An 18,151-nucleotide genomic window follows, 5' to 3' on the forward strand; every position below is an offset into this window, starting at 1 on the left:
TTTGAGAGTCTGAAGATGAAGGAGACTGAATCTGTCAAAGATTATTCTGACAGATTAATGAAGGTTGTGAATCAAATAAGACTCTTGGGAGATGAGTCAAGTGACAAGAGAATTGTGGAAAAGGTTCTTATCAGCTTGCCTAAGAAGTTTGAAGCTAAAATCTCATCACTGGAGGACTCAAGGGATCTGTCTTCAATGTCTGTGGCTGAACTTGTTAATGCATTGCAAGCCACTGAACAAAGACATCTGATGAGGCAAGAGGAACAGGTAGAAGGAGCCTTTTTTGTTAAAGGAAAATTTAAGGCACAAACCAGTTATGGTGTGAAGCAAAACCAGCCTGGAAGAAGGAGACCTGATGACAGCAGAAGTGCTACTGATAAAAAGGTGGATTATCCACCTTGTCCCCATTGCAAAAAATCTAGTCATTCACCCAAGTGGTGTTGGTATAGACCTAGAGTTCAATGTAGGGGGTGTAAACAATTTGGTCACATTCAAAAAGTGTGCAAAAACTCGAAGGAAAAACCGAACCAACAGCAAGCACGGTTGGCAGAGGATCAAACACGGCAACTGGAGGAGCATCTGTTTTCAACAATCAGTTCAAAAATTGGAAATGCTAATGAATCTTGGTTGTTGGACAGTGGTTGTACTCATCATATGACCTCAGATTCAAGCATTTTTGTTGAGCTAGATAATGCATACAGGTCCAGTGTGAAAGTTGGAAATGGAGAACATGTGGATGTGAAGGGGGTAGGCAAAATTTCTGTGCAAACTCCATCAGTTACCAAGTATATTTCAAATGTTCTTTTTGTCCCTAAAATTGATCAGAATCTGATAAGTGTCGGCCAGTTAATTGAGAAAGGTCATATGCTTATATTTAAAGACAATATGTGTACTATACTTGATTCATTAAATCAAGAAGTGATGAAAGTGGATATGAGACATAGAAGCTTTCATTTGGAACTGAGAAATGTGAAAAATCAGGCACTCATTGGGACTATGAATGAATCACCTTTGTGGCATAAACGGTTTGGGCATGCTAACTACAAGTCACTTGAACAAATGCATGATTTGGAGCTAGTAAAAAATATGCCTAAGATCAGTAAGGATGAATGTGTGTGTGATACTTCTCAATTGGAAAAATTATCAAGGCTGCCGTTTGACAAAAAACTCAGCTAGGAGAGCAGAAAATAAACTTGATCTTATACATTCAGATGTGTGTGGTCCAATGAGGGTACCAACATTGAATGGAAGTAGATACTTTGTCCTTTTTATTGATGATAAAACCAAAATGTGTTGGGTTTACTTCTTGAAAATGAAGTCACAAGTTGCTGGTATATTTCAGAAGTTTAAGACGCTTGTGGAAAATGAATGTGACAGAAAAATTAAAGCTATCAGATCTGATAATGGCACTGAATATTGCTGCAATCAATTTGACAGATTTTGTGATGAAATGGGAATTAAACACCAGCTAACTGTGCCTTATTCTCCCCAGCAAAACGGGGCTTGTGAAAGGAAAAATAGGACAATTATGGAGATGACTAGATGTCTATTGTTGGAGAAGAACATCCCTAAGGAGTTTTGGGCAGAAGCTGTCAATACAGCTGTGTACTTACTAAATAGATTGCCAACAAAATCATTGGATAAAATGACACCTTATGAAGCTTGGAATGGTGTTAAACCAGATGTGTCCCACCTTAAGGTATTTGAAAGCCTTTGTTATGTACATATACCAGATGTGAAGTGGGATAAGTTGAGTAAGAAAGCTGATATTGGTATCGTGATTGGATATTGTGAAAATGCAAAAGGCTATAAAGTGTATAATCCTCAATCAAAGAAGATGATGTCCAGCAGGGATATCAAGGTTGATGAATGATCATCTTGGAATTGGGAACTTGACTCGGAGACCAGCAAAGAAAATCAGTCTCAGATTCCAAGAATGGTCACAAATAAAGTAGATGAAATGGGCAATGATGAAGTAGGGATTGAACTTGATCATTTAGAGGCTGATAGTGGATCTGATTTAGAAAATCCAGTGCTAAGAACAAGGCCATTAGCTGATATATACGCCAACTGCAACACAGCATTACTGGAACCATCAAATCTTGCTGAGGCTATAAATTCTCAAGTGTGGATGGCTGCTATGGAAGAAGAACTGAGAATGATCAATAAGAATAGAACTTGGGAGCTAATTGATAGACCAAGAGATAAGCATGTCCTTGGTATAAAATGGGTGTTCAAGACTAAGTTGAATGCAGATGGGTCATTTAATAAAACCAAAGCCAGACTTGTTGTGAAGGGCTATGAACAACAATATGGGGTTGATTATTTTGAAACATTTACCCCTGTTGCAAGGTATGAAACCATTAGATTATTACTTGCAATTGCTGCTATAAGAGGCTGGAGAGTTCATCATTTAGATGTCAAGTCTGCCTTTCTAAATGGTTGGCTGAATGAGGAGATACATGTTGAACAACCGGATGGTTTTGCTATTGCTGGAGAAGAAAACAAGGTCTATCTACTCAAGAAGGCTTTGTATGGCTTGAAATAGGCTCCAAGAGCCTGGTATAGTAGGATTGATGATCATTTGATGAGTCTTGGATTCACTAAATGTGTGAATGAACAGGCACTTTATTTCAAGCAAAGGGAGGATGAAACTACCATCATTTCCTTGTATGTTGATGACTTGCTGGAAATTGGGATCAATCAAGAGACAGTTGACAAGTTGAAGGATGAAATGATGACAGTCTTTGAGATGACAAATTTGGGGATTGCAAATTATTTCCTTAGCATGGAAATTTATCAAACTCAAAACGGGATTTTTGTGAACCAGCAGAGATATGCTGAGAATGTGCTGAAGAAGTTTAGCATGGAGAAATGTAAGCCCGTTAATACACCTATTGTTCAAAATCTGAAGTTGATGAAGGAGGATGACAACAAGAAGAGTGATGAAAAGGTGTATAGAAGTTTTGTGGAATTTTTTTTGTATTTAACCATTACACGGCCTGATCTCACGTTTGTTGCAAATCTGCTGTCCAGATTCAGACAAGAGCCCAGTGATCTTCATTTTCAAGCAGCTAAACGAGTCCTAAGGTATATTAGATGATTTATTGATCTTGGAATCTGGTTTAGGAGATCAAAAAGTTATGTTTTAACAGGTTACTCTGATAGTGACTAGGTTGGATCAAGTGATGACATGAAGAGCACTTCAGGCTATATATTCTACCTGGGATCAAGTCCCATCTGCTGGAACTCAGTGAAGCAAAAGACGGTTGCACAATCTACTGCAGAGGCAGAATATATAGCTGCATCCGAGGCAACAAATCAGGCAATTTGGCTAAGAAAAGTGTTGGCAGATTTGAGTCACAAGCAAGAGGAAGCTACTGTCATTAACTGTGATAATCAATCAGCTGTGGCTATGATCAAGAATCCCGTATATCATGGTAGGACAAAGCATATAAAGATCAAGTATCATGCTATTCGAGAGGCACAAGCAAATGGTGAAGTGAAGCTGGTCCATTGCAAATCTGAATATCAATATGCAGATGTTTTCACAAAATCTTTGTCCAAGGATAAGTTTGAAATATTAAGGATATGTCTTGGTGTTTCCAACAAAAGTGCCATGGAGGAGTGTTGATATAATGTCACTTTTGTTGTCATTTCCATTATGTATTTTTGTACATTATTGAAAGTTATTTTTGTCACCAAAGTGTAGTACCTTGTCAAGTCAAAGTATGGGTGTAATTGATAGATTAGGTGGTCTAAGGTATGGCTTAATATATTTTCATACATAAAGTCACATATTATATGAAAGAAATAGCTTCTTCTTCTTTGTTATGAAAAAGCTATCAGAAATGGAAGGATCTATTATCTATATATTTATAGTAGGGATATCAAGACTCCATTTGGCCACCGAGAGTTAAAAAATGTCACTGAACTCAGATTTTTAGAAATTTTAGCTCAATTAGCTCTTCCTTGCCCCTCTCTATTTATGCACAGAATTGTAATACACTATGAAGTGCACGGACTCTCCGTGCATGGAGAGTGCCCTCTCCGTGCTGTGCATTTTTTCTCTCTATCCAGATTTTTTTCTTTTTTCTCTTTTTAAGCTAAAAACTTCTTTTTTCTCTCCATCCTTTTTTTTTATTTTTTTTGTTTGCATTATAATTTTTTTTCAATTTAAAATTCTTTTTAATTATTTTCTCTTCATCATGATAAAAAAAAAACTTAAATTTTCAATTTTAACTAAATAATTTTTATATATTTAGTATTTAATTTTCGTAGTTTTCATTTATTTATTTTTTTAAATTGTTTTAAAATTTCTCTTTTCTTCATGTTATAAATAATTTTTTTCTATTTAAAATTCTTTTCGTTTTACGAAACTCTAGGAAAAAGAGAAGAGAAGAAGAAACATTATTGTGAAAAAGTAAAAGAATTTCTAGTGTGAAAGGGGAAATATCACTGTACCAATTAAATCAAAAAAATGGTGTCGTTTTTGCTCAAACATCGGGGAAACAAAAGGAATGGCTACAGTGCAATAAATAAAATGGAATAAATAACATTAAAAAGGCTACAGTGAGATAAAATTGATCAATTCACTGTTCACTTCAATAGTAACTCCACATTCTCCTTTTTATATAGTAAGGATATAAGTAATAAGCATATATTTCAATTTTTCTAAATGATATTTCTATCTTACAACTTAAATGAGTTAAAGTTACTATTTCTTGGGGCACGAACGGGACGTGGTTGCTTATAATCATGTTTACAAACAAAACGGCACAATGACCATTTTCTTCTTAAGAACCAACTTATATCATTCTATTGATTTCTTTTATATTTTGATTTGTTTCGATGTAACAATCTCAAACATTGGACCCCGAACGTACGCAAGACAAAAAATATTGATCACATAATAAAGAACGATTGAAATGACATAAATTATATAATAGAGTTGATGAAAACACGAGTGGTTCTATTATTTTCAATAGAATATAAGTAATAAGTTTATTTCTTTACTTTTGTATATGTTATGTCCATTTTACAATTTAAATGAGTTCAACTTATTGTTTCTCAGGGTACGGATGGGGTGTGACTACTATAATCGTGTTTGAAAATAGAATGATATAAATGCCATTTTCTTCCAAGTCACTTTTGTCATTCTATTTATTTCTTCTATATTTTGATATATTTTCAATACAATGACCTCGAGCATTGGACAGTTAGAGTACATAAAACAGAAAGGTCGATCACTTGACAAAGAACGATTAAAATGACATATATTATATCATAGAGTTGATGAAAGTAGAAGTGGTTTGATTGTTTTCATTAGAATGTAATTAATGAGCATATCTCTTAACTTTTGTAAATGTAATGTCTATCTTACAACTTAACAAGTTAACTTATTGTTTCTCGCGGCATGGATGAGGCGTGATTACTTTTCGTCTTTATAAATTAGAAAGACACAAGGCCATTTTCTGCTCAATAATGACACCCGTGTCGTTATATTTTTCTCGTATTTTTGATAAATTATATACGAAAAATGTTAATCATGTGAGAAATAATGGTTGAATTGATATAAATTATATGATATCAAGTTGGTGAATCATAGATGTCTCCTATATCATTCTAGGGATGTGAACAGTGGTGGAGCTAACACTCGACTGGGGGAGCGAACATGCATGCTGAGCTTCGTTGGAAATTTCAGTAACCACGGGGCTCCAGTTGCTGAGGTGGAGCGGTGATGGTAGAAAGGAGAGGAAGATGACTGTTGGTTGGGTAAATTTAGTTTTTATTATTTTTTTTGGGATGATGAGGGATGGGGTGATACTTGATGATGGGGGCCCAATTCATGGACCCTGGTCTATGGATATATCATATCTATAAGTCTACCAAAATCCAAATGGAAGTGAAGCAGAGACAAACAGTATGCGATCATTCTCCACCTTTTGGCTCGATTTGCGAAGCTATTGTGACAATGAGTGACAACGAGGACTCGACGAGTCACCACCGTATGATTTATGTTTTGTGAGTTAATTGACAAAGAAATGAGAATTGTGAATTTGTGATTTGGGAATTTAGGTTTAGGAACCTAGGGATAAGTGACAAAAATTAATGAAGAAGATGTTGGGCTCAATTCAACTATACATACTCTGTTGTTTAATCAATTTTAATTGATGATAAATTGGGACATTCTACAAGTCGTGGAACAATTTCTTCGATCGAAACAAAAGTCCATACCTAGTTCTTTTAGTTCTAGTGGTGCATCTAGTCCCGTCGTAGCTTCTAGTTGAGGACACGAGTTGTTAACTAACACAAAGAAGTTTCAGGCTCAATTCAATATGGATGATCTTATATCCAATCCAAGGAAACGCCCCCTATCGAGCCATATGATCTTCATATTAGAGATGATGTTAGGATGACATATTTAGAGAAAGGTCCTTGTCAACAACATTGACATGACTTTCCAAGAAGACCGATGGGAAATGACAATAGATGTTTTCGAAAAGAATGGTTCTTTGAATTTTATTGGTTGGAGTATATCATAGAAAAGGATGCGGCTAATTGTTTGTATTGCTACTTGTTCAAACCTGATATAGGAGGTCAAAAGGGTGGACATATATTCACTAAGATCGGCTATAGGGATTGGAAGCACAAAAAGACATTGAAAGATTATGTCAGTTTCTTTGATAGTGCTTATAATCAAGCTTTCATAAAGTGTACTATGTCATTTCTAATTTATACAGGGCCATTATCCCTTTTTTAGGTTCATTAGGATTCTGACTAGTTGGAACTTCCAGTTATCTTGGTAGAAATTTGAGTTTTCCCATAAGTCGATTGTATCCGTTGAGCAAATATAGATTTGATCAAAATTTGCTTTTTTTACCAAAATAGTAGTCAACTAAAAAGTTATAGGACGAGGTTGACTGCGATGTTAGATTGTGCTAGACTCTTCTTGATGCAAGGATTGTCATTTCGTGGTCATGATAAATCGAAAGAGTATCCTAATAGAGGAATCTAATAGTGCTACTAGATTGGTATGCAGCTCGTTGTGAGGAAGTTAAACAGGTATTATATAGTACTGCTCCTGGAAATGACCAAATGATCTCACCAACCATCTAAAAAGATATGGTTAATCATTGTGCCGTATAGACGACATGGGCTATTATCAATGAGGTGGGTGATTCTTTGTTTTCAATATTGGTTGATGAGGCTCGTGATGATTCTATAAGGGAACAAATGACAGTTGTTTTTAGGTTTGTTGACAAAAGTAGGCAAGTGAATGAGCCTTTTTGGGGGGCATTTCTCATGTCACAAGTACTTCTGCCCAATCAATGAAGGATGCCTTGATGCAATGTTTTCAACACATGAGTTGAGCATATCTAGCATAAGAGGTCAAGGTTATGATGAAGCAAGCAATATGTCAGGTGAGTTTAATGGCTAGAAAGCTTTAATTTTAAGAGAGAACCCATATACTATGTATGTTCATTGCTTTGCTCACCAACTTTAGTTGGTAATTGTTTCTGTGTCATGTAAGAATAATATGCTTGGTGATTTATTTAACATGCTTTCCATTATTATGAATTTGGTTATTACATCATGTAAACGTATAGATGCTCTTCGAGCAAGTTATCATTCTGATGTTCTGGAAAAACTTAATATCGGGGAACTTTACGGTGGAAGTGGTAAGTTTTAAGAAATGAGTTTGGCCCACCCAGGTGATACTCGATGGGGCTCCTATCTATTGACAATTACTTGTATTATTAATATGTTTAATGCGATCATAAATATTCTTAAGGATATATCAGAAGGTGGCATAAATGCAGATCAGAAATCAATGGCCATGAGACAGATGAGCATTGTGTAAGATTTTGAGTTTGTATTCAGTCTACATTTTATGTTTGAAATTCTTGCAATTACAGAATATCTTTCACAAGCTTTACAAAAAAAATGTCAGGATGTTTAGAATGCTATGACGTTATTAAATTTGCGTAAGTATGCGTTGCAGACATGAGAGACAATGGTTGAGATAATTTGTTGAGTAGGGTGATTGAGTTCTATGTTGGTAGACATACCTTTGTTCCGAATAGGCTTGTAGCTCAGCAAGTGACTTACATGATTTGTATTGTCACGTGATAGACTCAATCTTACAAGAGTTGACGATCGCTTTCCAGAGACAACTACTGAGCTCCTTACTTGCATGTTGTGTTTAAGTTCAATAGATTCATTTGTAGCTTTTGAAAAGGATAAATTGGTACGTTTTGCTCAGTTCTATCATTTGGACTTCAACAGTGAAGAGCTTTTATTATTTAGACTTTAACTTGACAAGTTTCTTATGTTTGAGAGAATGGTTGAAACTTTCTTTAATCTCAATTGTATATGTCGTATAGTTTAGAAGTTGGTTGAAACAAGAAGTTCTTGTTATTTTTCATTAGTTTGTAGGCTGATCACCTTGATTTTGATATTATTTGTGGCAATTGCAAGTGTCGAAAGGGTATTCTCTACTATGAATCTAATCAAGAGTGACTTGCGTAATAAAATGGGATATGATTGGTTGAATGACAATTTGGTGGTTTACATAGAGAAATTTTTTTTTTATTATTATTATTATTATTTTTTGAAAAGTTGAGAATTATGCAATATTGTAAGGTTTTCAAAATATGAGACCCCCTAGAATCTAGTAATCTAAATTTACCGTTATGGAGTAAGGTTGTATCACACATACACACACATATATATTAGACGTGATATTTTTATTATTTGAGTTGTATTGAATTATATTTTCATACGTATAGAATTTTTACGTTTTAGTTTATATATATTGAATTTTCTAATATTATTTAATTAAATATTAATAAATGACATCGCTATTATGATTGTTGATTGTCAATGGTCAACGGTCAACGTTCACCCTAGCTGACTGTCCATCTTGGATTCGCCACTAGATGTGAATGAGTTATAACTGCTTCTATGTAAGTAATGATACTATCTTCTAATTTTCATAAACATTTTCATATGAGTAATGGCATATGTTTGTTTTCCTGGACACTTATATTTACAAATATAACAAAACTTGTGCCATTTTCATAAAAATTTTCATCTTAGTAACGACATTTGTTTTGTTCTCATGAAAACTTGTAACAAACATAAAGACACTTGAGTCATTCTCATGCCCCTCTTATAAGTTCCGTCACACTTGTGCCATTATCATGGACACTTATGTTTCTAATAATGTCACATGTGTCGTTATCATATTGTTTGTTTAGAAACTACAATCCTTCGATAGTGAAATATGCTGGTGTTAAAAATTCTATTTTAGTAAAATACTTGTTATGTTTTCATGGACATTTTCACCTCAGTAACGGTACACAAGTGCCTTGAGAAATAATAAGTGCAACTTATTTACGTTGTAATATGCACATGAAATTTACGAAAATTGAGAGATTTGCTCATCAACTTAATCGAAATGAATTAATAGGATGACTTGTGCTTTCAACAATTCAATAACATAAAATTTATGTTATTTTTATCTTTTTTTCACATGGTCAACCTTCATGTTTTACACATGTTAGGTGATCTGTTGTTGGATGTCGTTGCATTTAAAATAAAAAATGTAAAAAAAATCAACAGAACGACACCTGATATGAAAACAACCTTTGTTCAATTACGTGTGTAAACACGAGCACAAGCAATCATGTCTTATCCATACTCAGAGAATCAATAAGTGAAACTCATTTAAGTTATTTTATGACATGATCAAACTTTCTATATTACATTCATTAGGGAGTCCATTATTAAATATTACTTTGTTGAAAAAAAAAATTAAAATATAGGTAAAAATTTCGGAACACAAGTGTTGTTACTGGTATGAATACAGAACTTGTGATGTTACGTTTATAAACACGAGTATGAACAACCACGACCCATTCGTGCCCTAAGAAATAATTAGTTAAGCTTTCATATGTTGTAATATGCACACATCTATAAAAGTTCAGAAGTATGTTTATTAACTTAATCAACACATGTGAATAGGACAACTTGTGCTTTCACAACTTAATAGTATAAAAGTTACGTTATTTTAACTGTTCTTTGTGATAGTTTATCTTTATGTGTTATATATATTAATGAGTCCATTATTATAGATAATTTTGTTGAAAAATTAAACTAAAGTAGATAACGACTATAGTAGCATTTTACGTAACAAACAACGATTGGAGTGATGTTCAACATTTTAGATAGCAATTGGAGTGCTATTATCATCCAATGGTCGTAGACAACACAAAAAACACACTAAATACGAAAACATCAACTAAATATTATTTAATATTATATTCAATAATAATAGTACAATCTACATGAGATTCCTTGTCTTACTTTTCTCTTTAAATTTAAATGAGATTTTTCAATGTAGATGATATGCTAACCAAATGTTTGTTCACATACTCAAAAGATACCCAAAATAAGTGAAAAATTTAATAAAAACACGATGCTAGGGTAGTAAAACGATGATTGAAGAGATGAAAATGGACAATTGTAATTTTGAGAACCTAAAATTGAAGAAGATGAAACGGGGAAAAATATATTATTTTCATGAATAATAGAAACTAGGGTTTTACAGTAAATTTGGAAAAGAAATGACAAGATTAAACAAGGAAAACTGGGGGTTATTGATTTAATAACTGAAGGAGAATTTTGTTAGTATGCCAACTAAAATAATTTGCATTTTTTTCCCTTTGTTTTTATTATTGGTCAAACGCGCCAAATACAATGTCCAACTAAGCTAATTGGCCAAATTCCCCAAAAAACATTCAGCTAATACAGGTACAGAGTCACACGTGCCAATAGCACAAAACCATTCAAATTAATTAATTTTCAAGACACTGCTAGCATGGTTAAAGATACAATGCATTTACAAGATTGAGCTACATGATGAAAATGATTTCCATTACCTTTGTCTCGACGAGTGTAGAAACAGAAAATATACATCATAAGCAACATTGAAACAGAGATGTAGCACGGTGAATGGACAATATGATTTAGAAGCATTATTCACTTGCATCTCTGCGCTGCAATAGTAAGCCACAGATGAAAATCATATTGAGAGAACAAAAATGTTATTTATCAATAGTCACAAATTCCAGTAAAATTTCAAATCTCCCAGATAAATTAAAAAATTACTCCAAAAACACATGACAATAAATCGTACAAAGTGTTCGAAAAAACAATTCATGTAGCCGACTCCAAATTTAGTGGAAATAAAGCTTCGTCGTCCCTTTTTCTTTTTTTCTTTTTTTTCTTTTTTTTGAGGGGAGGGGGGAGGGTTTGTATATAACCAACCTGCCAAAAAGCAATCCTGAGAGTTCCAAAAAATTCACAGGTAATGGTCTAAAATGTTTAGTATGAAGTTGATTTTAACGACTTTTCTCGATTGTTTTTCCATGTTACATATGAATATTGAAGTTAAGGATGTTGAAATCATAAATTTCCCACTGACGATAGTCAATAGAACAACTCAGAAGAGGGAATAAGCCTGATCAATTTGCAAAGCATTTGATTTGATTTAATCTTTCTACATACGAGGTAATGGATCATGTAGAACAGAGAAAAAGGATTCACACAGCTGACCTAAAATATATTGAGAATAAAACTTAGTTACCCGTAGACAAGCAACACACTAAAATTTCATAGCTTAGTCCAGGTTACGTATATAGATAAAGGAAAGCCGATTTGTATAGAGAACACAAATTCTTGAAAGAAGTAATGATTCCAAATATAGACTCAAGAAGAGCATTATAAAAATTGGCGATATGATACATAGCACAATAGATGCAAATCTTACCATTCGCTTGCTGATATAAGGCTGCAATGAGATCAGCTTCTCCGATTTACTTTCAACCTCTATAGATGATTTATTTTCCTTGTGAAATTCTTTTCTGGATTCTTTTCGGGTACCCGATTGCCAAACTCTACCAAAATTAGGAAGCCAATTAGCATCAAAATTATTGGTGACAAGCTCACCCTTCCTTTCCAGCTCTAGCTCTTTCTTTCTTCTCTCTGCCCAAGCAGCTCCAACCCGTTTTGGATTTAATTTTGAGGACTTCCCTGAATGGGAAACAAAATTGCTAAATTCTGGTTTTAGCATAACGTCCTGCTGATTTCCTTCAGTTGCATCAAACCAAGGAGGAGGTGCTCCAGTATGAACATTTCCTTCAGTTGCTTCTCGGGGTAAGGAAGTTATTTGTGTAAGGTTTTGCAAAACTGTTGTCAAATTGCATTAATGAATAAACACATAAAAAAGTTCTTGAAACTAAAGCTTAAAACTGATTTCATGTTTCCCATTAAATGGTTAGAAGAATCTGTAGCATTTCAATACATAAACAACTAGACTATGACGAGCAAATTGAGCATGAAGCTACGAAGATACATTCTGAAAAGCAAGGAACTGTAGATATAGATGTTACCCTGAGAACTGCTCACTCCATTAGCTGTTCTTTCACCAGGGCAAACCTGCTAAAGTCGCCAGCAAAGGTATTATACTGATAATATAATAATAATATTCGCCAGAATATTTATTGCAATACAGTGCAGTCAACTATCAAATTGACTAAGAAATATATTAATCAAAGAACATTTTTTTTTTGGTAAGCTAATCAAAGAACAAAAATAGCAGCAAAATATATCAAATTCAAAATTCTAGTAAGTTATGATTGAAAAAAGAGTATTGCCAGACATACAAACATCCTAGAACTGTTAAAAAAGACATTGGAAGTTCAAGTCTCGCCAGTTCACTATACTAAATGCAAGAATACTCAACGAATCAAAGATACTGCCAAGTAAAAAAAAAAAAAAACATATTTCCTAAGTTCTCTTCTTTTTCTACAAATAATATGGTCAGCTAATTTTGGTAAATTGGTGTGTTCTCACACACAGACAACTTGGAAGTTTATCAAATGCCAGGTATCCTGGGCAAGAATCTCTTCACTGGTAGCTTATACTTTGTTATTCACTCCATGCAGCTTTTCTTGATTACCAATGAATATAATCATAGATTAATAGCATTTTCTCTTACTGAAAATCTTTTGACTCATACCTCACAGCAACTTTGTGTTACCGAGAACCTCTCATAGCAGGAGTTAAGTATAAATTAGACTGATGGTCTAGGGTAGTGACACCTGAAATCTTATAACCAGGGGAAAGCCCATGTTTTTACTTTTCTTTTTCGATCGTTTCAATTGTAATTACAATTCATTTGATAACCAGTTTAGTTGATGAAATCATAAAACTCTACGATTCATCAGAAAAGGCATGATAATGACCTTTGCCTCATTTGGCACCAACATCAAGCCATGAAAATTGCTGTTGGTGTTCAGTGTACTGGGCACAAGATCGAAAAGAATGCGAGGCATTCTAAGTGAGATGTCCAAAATAAAAGGAACGATGGGAAGAATCGACGAGGAATCTAGAACATAAAATCGTGAAGACACCTGCTCTATTGGTCTGTTAGAGTGATTGTTAGGGATGTCCACATGGTTCAATTACCATGCAGCTGTCCAGTAACCAAACTTCAATGAAGTAGATAATTTACTTAGTTTTTACCTATCTCTTGCTATTCTCCATTCCCTGACCCCCTTCACCAAGTCTGTATTCTTTTGGTCTTCCAACTTTCATTCTCTCATCCTATATCTCTTTCACTTCTCTCCCCTACCTCCCAGGGCATATTTGCCTCCCCAAAACTACCAACCCAAGTCAATCTATTGGCTTTCATTTTCCCAGGAGGGTGGGGTTTAAATTGATATCTGGTGAAAAGCTAACCACCATGTCCACTCAATTAATTAACTGGTCTAAACGGGTAATTTGATATGTGGCTTGTGTCTACCTTCAACCCATTTTTTACCAAATAGCCCAAGTAATTGTAGCCTCCATCCAAAACAAATACACTGTGGCATCTTAGGAGCCTAGCATTTATATGATGAGGATCTATGGTTAGAATCTGTTTGAAAGCAGGTAACAATTTGTAATATGGAGACATTGATTATCCATTGACATAATAAAATAAACCACATCTGCACTTATTCATAAGCCTATAGCTCACAGCAAGCTATTTGAAGCATTTGGCAAAGTGCATTAAGGATACAGGAGATCAAGTTCCCAACAAAAGATATCAAGAAGTTTCTTGTATAATCAAAGAAAGTTCATATAGATAAATAACAAGAATAAGACCAAAGAAACACAGTTTTATATGCTTTCTCAAGATGAATATATGTTAAGACTTCAGTGAGGCTATTGAAACTAACGAGAAACAGAACCAATATGCTTTGATCTCACAGTTACATTTGTCCATCACAATTGATGCACAGGAAATGGTCTTACAAAAATAGTTTATGATTTAGAACACAATTCATACTGCGATAAAAACATATTATCAAGAATAATGAACTGAATATAGAAGAAGAAACAGAAAGTGAAGGAAAACTTAATTAAGATTATACTAACAATAAACTTACAGATCCATTAATGACGTAACCAGAGGATAAGCATGCCCCGACAAGAGTGTTGCATGAATGTTGATATCCAACATAACCTATTCATAACATAAGCATCATAGATCATCAAGACCAATTACTTGAGATGCAAATTATGTAATACATGGAGCTATAAAGCATACTAACATCGTAAGGACGGTTTATAATAAAGACCATAACAGTAACACGGATATAGACCTGCTGAATTTTTCAAAACACGTGCATCTCCCACTTGTGTGCCCCCAAGCATATTCTGTAAAGGAGGGCCAGCCTCTGAGACTCGAGATAAATCTGAGTAAGATATCTGAGATCTCTCATTTGTATAGCTTTGTAAAGGCACAACACTTTTTGAGGTGTTAAAATAAAAAAACTGGATATCAGTTTTATCAAAACTATTAACAGAGTCAAAGTTCAGTTCATTGTGGATATCATTCATTGGACCAATCAATGTTCCATGAGATTCAGCATTAGCACTTTCGGTCTTCAAACCATTGCACTTTTTCTCCCACTGCAAGCACAAATAACCAAGGGGAGCCGAATATCACGACGCTGTTAAGAAGTACAATATAATATGCCATCGAAAAACAGCTACGAACTAAGACGGGAGAACGCAATATAGATTTGCTAAGACAATCAAAGCAACTTATGTTCTCCACTATAGAAGAGTATAGCATGAATACTAAAACTGGATTGTAGATTAATCCACAATTATGCAATTCACGGAAGAGATGACGAAGATACACTAAAAGAAGGTAAGCATAATCCATCAAATTGAAACATCATATTAATTGAATTTTCTAAATGAAAGAGTATTGATATGTTGCATTTGAGTTTTTTATGTCAAGGAACAAGCTGAATATCAAAATATATTTCTCAACACTCTCATCACAGATTTTTCCAAGCCAGACTTCACACTGACTATGACAAGTCTAGCCCAGTGCTTTGAAACTATACTTGTAATTCTTCTCTGTACTCGGGACTCAAATACTAAACAGATAATTTGTTTTTCGGCATTTCAATGTTAGCAAATAAACACAAAAACTTTCATAATTATATGTTTCAAGACAAAAAAAACACAAAAATGTATTTAGAAATACATCACAAAATCCAGTTCACTTTTCCTCTACCTCTTTCTTCTCCTTGCTGAACTCAAGACTTAAAGAGAGCCTCAAATTTCATAACCAACAATACATGAAGAGACGAGGCAGCGCCAGAGCATGTCCACACACACGAACAGATAGAGATTTATGATCTGAGTTCGATATTTACCTTCGCGAAATCTGCCTTGGAAATTCGAAAAGAGTCCACACGGTCCTTCTCGCCTCCATGTTTCCACATAAACCCCTTTACTCTCTTCCAATGTTCCTCACTAGCCAGATGCCGGATCGCATTGCCACTGAAACCCTCAAACATTCAAACAAGAACAATGATAACCATAACCAGAACAACAATCTAAGCTTCCAATATTGAGTAAAAAATTTTCAAAAATTATTTAAATTACTGACCATGCGAAGGTACTATCGAGCTCGAGACTATCACAATCACAAAAAATACACCACAGACGGCCGCGATCCGCATGCTCGGGACGGAGGGCGATTGGGGTTTCAACGCACATCAGATAGCTTGGATTGGAACCGCATGAGAAGTGAAGAGAGTGAGTTCTTGTGGCTGGGGAAATAAATGTGGCGGCGGCCTTGATTGTGGTTCACTTTACACACCTGACAGAATTCGAATTCATGTTGCTCCGAGTTTTTCTTCTTAGCATTCTTGTTATTGTTAGGATTAGGTTTCTTCTTCTGAAATTGTTCAGCCATTACTAACGTCTGCAACAGGGAAGCGGTTGTGCGCCACCAGTAGATGCAGACTTTTGTGGGGGAGCTCCACCGTCGCGAAGGTACAATGCACAATCCAAGAAGCGAATAAAGATTTTAAAGAGCAAGACAAAGAAACTCCGGCCGTGTCAGGCCCATCCTTCGTTACATAATTGGGCCTATTTTGGTTAGCAGGCCCAACCCGTACACGAGTCTGGCTAGCTTGTGACCTGTAATTTTCTTCTCCTTATTATTTTTTTTGACAGAGTAAATTTCTTTTAAATATTGATTTGTTTAAATATCAAATAATACTTTGTAATTCTATTTCTGTTGGTCTAATTTTTTTATTTTTCAACTAAACAACCGCACAAATGGCAAATTTATTAGTTAAAAAAAAAAAAAACAAATTGACATTAATCAAGAGGCCAATGCACCTAATTGAATTCAATTAGATCAAGAGAAATAGATGTCTTGTCAGAGATTTTCAGGAGGTGAGAGCGAGGATGGGACGATACTTGAGTGGGACACAAAGATTAAGATAAAATATTATTTTTATCTTTTAAATACAATTTAGATTGAAAAACATAACAATAAATCAGAAAGATTGAGGAATGTTCATTTAATCTATATCCCCTAATTTACCACCCCATAGTTTTTGCATTTTCAACTAACTTTATGCTACAAAATAACTATGGATTACTATGGTTTCGTTGGGCTTTCATTTTATAAAGTGGAGATTACGCACAATCATATTTTAATTATTCTAAATTTCTAAATTAGGTTGGAAGTTTGATATTTCAAAAATTGGAATTTTTTATATTAATTATTTGATAATCATCCAATAACTGATTCTTTATTTCACGTGTTTTAAAATTAGGAAACTGTATATTTTGGAAAACCTTTCTCCACATTCTTTCCATAAACTTTCCCCACATCTTCATATTTTACGACTATTACCATCGAATCTTCAAGCCCTAACCTGCCATTCACCGCTGTCTGTTCCTCGACAAAGTCGCGATGGCCAGCATCGACGATCGGAATTACTTTCAGTAAATATAGTTCGAATAACATCTCGTACTCCACGTCAAACTACAAACTGCAAAAATCTCAAGGAATGACTCGTTAAAAGAGTGATAAACAAGGAGAGAAACATGGAATCCATGATTCAGACACAAGAGGTAAATGGAAGGTTGATGAAGTGCAAAAAGATCATTCCTCTATAAGACACAAATCTACACGGCCGGCCACAACTTTGCCTGCGATGAAGGCGTGTTTTCTATCTTTAAAATTTTCACTTATTTTGAGCATACCTCTGGATATTTTGATGGATGGGTAACGTGTGTGGATGAAGTATTTCGAATTTGTGAGATATATTGCATTGAATTTGTAGTGCGTAATTGTAATCGAAATGCGTTAGTCTAGAAAGGGTTTTTACTATTGTTTTGAAATTTAATTGTTTGATTGTGACTTATGTATATGATTTATGTAGTTTCATAAGTTTGTTGCTTAGTTTTGATCTGTGGGAGGGGACTTGTGACCTACACGTTGCTGTTATTTTTACCTGTAATCACATCTGTGACCAACTGTTGCGTTTTCTATGACCAATTTGCAAGCTTGAAGATTTAATATACCGGAGAAGAGTTGGATTTCGGGAAAAATTACAATTAGCCCCATGAAGGGCGTGCTGACAAATTTAAAAAGAAAAAAAAATCTAAATGAAGCCTAACGTCGAATATTGCAGAATACATGCTTTTCCCACTTCTTGGAATGTGGGGAAATCATTGTCCAATCCCAGCAGATATACTACTTTTTGTTGATGCA

The 18,151-nt window shown here is 34.5% G+C and overlaps 1 protein-coding gene across 1 annotated transcript; it reads right to left on the reverse strand.

Moving 5' to 3' along the window:
* Nucleotides 1-10,823: 10,823 nt before the first annotated feature.
* LOC111372276 (TITAN-like protein) lies at nt 10,824-15,286 on the reverse strand. Its single transcript, XM_022994527.1, has 6 exons — nt 15,116-15,286; nt 14,718-15,027; nt 14,502-14,578; nt 12,459-12,507; nt 11,837-12,255; nt 10,824-11,063 (listed from the first exon to the last, which is right to left on the reverse strand). The coding sequence occupies exons 1-6, from the start codon at nt 15,284-15,286 to the stop codon at nt 11,043-11,045; spliced, it is 1,047 nt and encodes a 348-aa protein (XP_022850295.1). The 3' UTR covers nt 10,824-11,042.
* Nucleotides 15,287-18,151: the final 2,865 nt, after the last annotated feature.

This window comes from Olea europaea, chromosome 2, assembly GCF_002742605.1.
Source record: "Olea europaea var. sylvestris chromosome 2, O_europaea_v1, whole genome shotgun sequence".
In the NCBI taxonomy this organism is placed as follows: Eukaryota; Viridiplantae; Streptophyta; class Magnoliopsida; order Lamiales; family Oleaceae; genus Olea; species Olea europaea.

Excerpts from the sequence above, each read along its gene's own strand:
- LOC111372276 (XM_022994527.1), bottom strand. The coding sequence starts at position 15,286 with ATGGATTATGCTTACCTTCTTTTAGTGTATCTTCGTCATCTCTTCCGT. Across the intron at positions 15,028-15,115 it reads TATTGCGTTCTCCCGTCTTA|TGGGAGAAAAAGTGCAATGG; the intron begins GTTCGTAGCTGT and ends TTGTGCTTGCAG. Across the intron at positions 12,256-12,458 it reads TGGAGTGAGCAGTTCTCAGG|TTTTGCAAAACCTTACACAA; the intron begins GTAACATCTATA and ends ATTTGACAACAG.